General features: G+C 46.1%; 1 protein-coding gene across 1 annotated transcript; it reads left to right on the top strand.

Moving 5' to 3' along the window:
• Positions 1 to 1289: 1289 nt before the first annotated feature.
• LOC116248611 (trihelix transcription factor ENAP1-like) lies at positions 1290 to 2336 on the top strand. Its single transcript, XM_031621503.2, has one exon. It carries the CDS (start codon positions 1444 to 1446, stop codon positions 2194 to 2196), a length of 753 nt encoding a protein of 250 aa, XP_031477363.1. The 5' UTR covers positions 1290 to 1443; the 3' UTR covers positions 2197 to 2336.
• The last annotated feature ends 499 nt before the right edge of the window (positions 2337 to 2835 follow it).

Raw genomic sequence — 2835 nt, 5'->3', positions numbered from 1 at the left:
GTATACTTTTTTAACCATATCTTGGCATTCTTTCTGTATAAGCATTCAGAGCTTTAATCATCTACCATGCTGTTGGACTCTCCTTGATTTTCTGTTGTTCCTCTAGTTGTGACTTTTAAGGACAATCTTTTTGTCATTAACTTAGAAGTTGAGCTACTCTATATTGCTTTCGGTTACAGGAAACAGAAAGCTTTTTCATGCCAACAGTTTATAATTTTACTGCAGTCAATGTTGCATGTACTTAATGCTTCCCTATAATGCTGCTGTAGTTGGAGAACAAGTTCAGCAAGAATTTTGGACCAGCAAACAACAAAATTTCCTGTAAGAGTCGTACAAAGGAACCCAAGTAGATCAGATCGATACAATAACTACCAAGATGAAAGCACGTGGAATGAGGTCGGAGTGTCCATTAATACAAGATAGACAAACAGGAATTGCAAATCAAAGAATAGTTGAGATGAATGATCGTATTTTTGCAACAATTCTCAAGAAATTAACCACTACTGAAGATATATTCGTTGAAGGCAACAGCATTTTTTAATTTGCATAATTACCATCCATTTGGAGAGCCATGCTCTTGATGCAACACTTTCAAATTTCCAATGTACAGCAAAGATCAGAAGCTAAAGAATAAATTTTGCAATTAGGGCTGCATGAGTCGAGCCAACTCGGGCTCGACTCGAACTCACTTGAAAAAACTTGACTCGAGCTCGAGTTTAAATTTATACTAAAATGTTAAACAAGTCAAGTTCCAGTCGTAAGAACTAGACTTGTTCAAACTCGGCTCCACTCAACTATGTAAAACCAGTTCATCGTAATTAAATTATTTAACGAGTTAAACTAGTTAAGAAGAATGAAACAGGTTAACGGAAACAAGTTACACCGAGTTAAGCAAGCTCGAACTTAAGCGAGCTCGAGCTCAATGCTGTATAGTCAAATTGAGCTCGAGCTGATTCTATAGACATAGACTCGAATTCGAGCTGGAGCTTGACTCGGCTCATGTGAAGCCTAATTGTAATGTACAGCTCTTGAAACATTAACTGCAGTCAAACGGCGACTTCTCTAGTGGCCAACGCTAGTGTTGGAGGGCCACCGAGCCAAAAATGCTTTCAACCGTGACGCCATAACCATGTGCTGAGCTAAGCAGAGGCGAATAAGAGGGGAAGAAAGCGAGGGAGTTGAGTGGTTAGTCTGAGGTGGGTAGTGGTCACCAGGTTCGCACCACAAAGTGACCGACCACAGTGTCTTCCACTCCACGCTAGCAAGCACAAAGTAGTAGAGAAGAAAAAATTTCTGAGTTGTGGTCGATGATTGCGCGGCTTGACTGATTGCCCACCATTGCTGCTGGCCATTTACACGCTAGTGGTTCCTCCCCTTTTGGCCTCTCCTCCCTCGTCCCCTTTTCCGTGATTCATCCCCATTTCACCGCAGAGAACCAACAAAATGCAGGAAGGCGAAGGAACTGCCGCCATGTTCATTCCCAGCTTGGTTGGTTCAATGGAGAGGGATCGTCCCAAGAGAGACGAATGGAGCGAGGGAGCCGTGGCGAACCTGCTGGATGCCTACGAGGCCAAGTGGGTCATGCGGAACCGTGCGAAGCTCAAGGCCGAGGACTGGGAGGACGTTGCCCGCCGGGTATCGTCTCGGGCCAACTCCACGAAGCCGCCGAAAACGCTGACGCAGTGCAAGAACAAGATTGAATCCATGAAGAAGCGCTACCGCTACGAATGCAACAATGCCAACGTCTCCTGGCCCCTGTTTCACCGCCTCGACTCGCTTCTCTGCTGTCGGTCGCCGCCGGCGAGGCCGCGGCCGCCGCTCTTGCTGCTCGAGCCCGGTCCTAGCGCCGAGAAGGACCCGCCGGTGGCAGATGGTGAACAGGGAGCGAGGAGAAGGAAGGCGAAGGGGAAGAGCAGTTGGGCGCTGGCGAGGAGCATCCGGTGCCTGGCGGACGCGATGATGAGGACCGAGACGGTGAAGATGGAGGCGATGAGGGAGGTGGAGCGCGCGCGGGCGGAGGCAGAGGCCCGGAACAGGGAGCTGGAGATCAGGCGGGTAGAGATCATAGCGAAGACGCAGGTGAAGATTGCGAGGATTCTCGGCGGAAGGAAGCGGAAGGAGACTAACAGACTTGATCCCGACGGGGCTGCTGCCATCTCCGTCGCTGCGACGGCCCTTCACTGTTTGCTTCATTAATGGGTAATGACAGAGCATAATGTATGATCTTAGTTGCTTTCTCTCCTGTAAATCTATGTTTTCATGAAGTTGGTAATGTCTGAGAAGGCGCAATTACAGTCATCAAGGACTGAGAATTGATTAGAAATGGTGATCTTTACTTCTTTGCGTTCGTCATTCAAACATGCATTGCAGTATACGGCCAAGAGACAAGAGGAAGTTCTGGTCGACAGCGGCTTCTTATGAATTTCTTCAGCAACAGCGTACTACCAGTTGTGTGCCTCTGTGGTGAGGAGATCTGGTATTTGAACAGAGTACTTACAAGAGTACTTTGTTTACATGGCGATCTGACGTCAAAAAAGAGAAAAGAGAGAACCTGCTTGGTATTCTTGAATGCACGATGGTAGGCTGTAGCATGCACTTTCATTATCATAACAATCATAATATAGCAAAACAGCTACTAATCTATATGTTCACTCAGTGATACATCCTGAATCGACGTATACCCAGTGATTTTGTTTCCTGAATTGCGGTCCATGCTAATATTATACTTTGCAATATAATGAGTTTTATATAATTGAAAGATCGAAAAGATACAATTAATGAAGCATCTAATGGTTATGCTAAATCGCAGCCATTTTCTTGACAAGCTCTGGACAC

Source organism: Nymphaea colorata, chromosome 2 (assembly GCF_008831285.2).
Source record: "Nymphaea colorata isolate Beijing-Zhang1983 chromosome 2, ASM883128v2, whole genome shotgun sequence".
Classification (NCBI taxonomy): Eukaryota; Viridiplantae; Streptophyta; class Magnoliopsida; order Nymphaeales; family Nymphaeaceae; genus Nymphaea; species Nymphaea colorata.
Note: the sequence above shows the minus strand (reverse complement) of the source record. Positions and strands in the feature narration are given on the sequence as shown.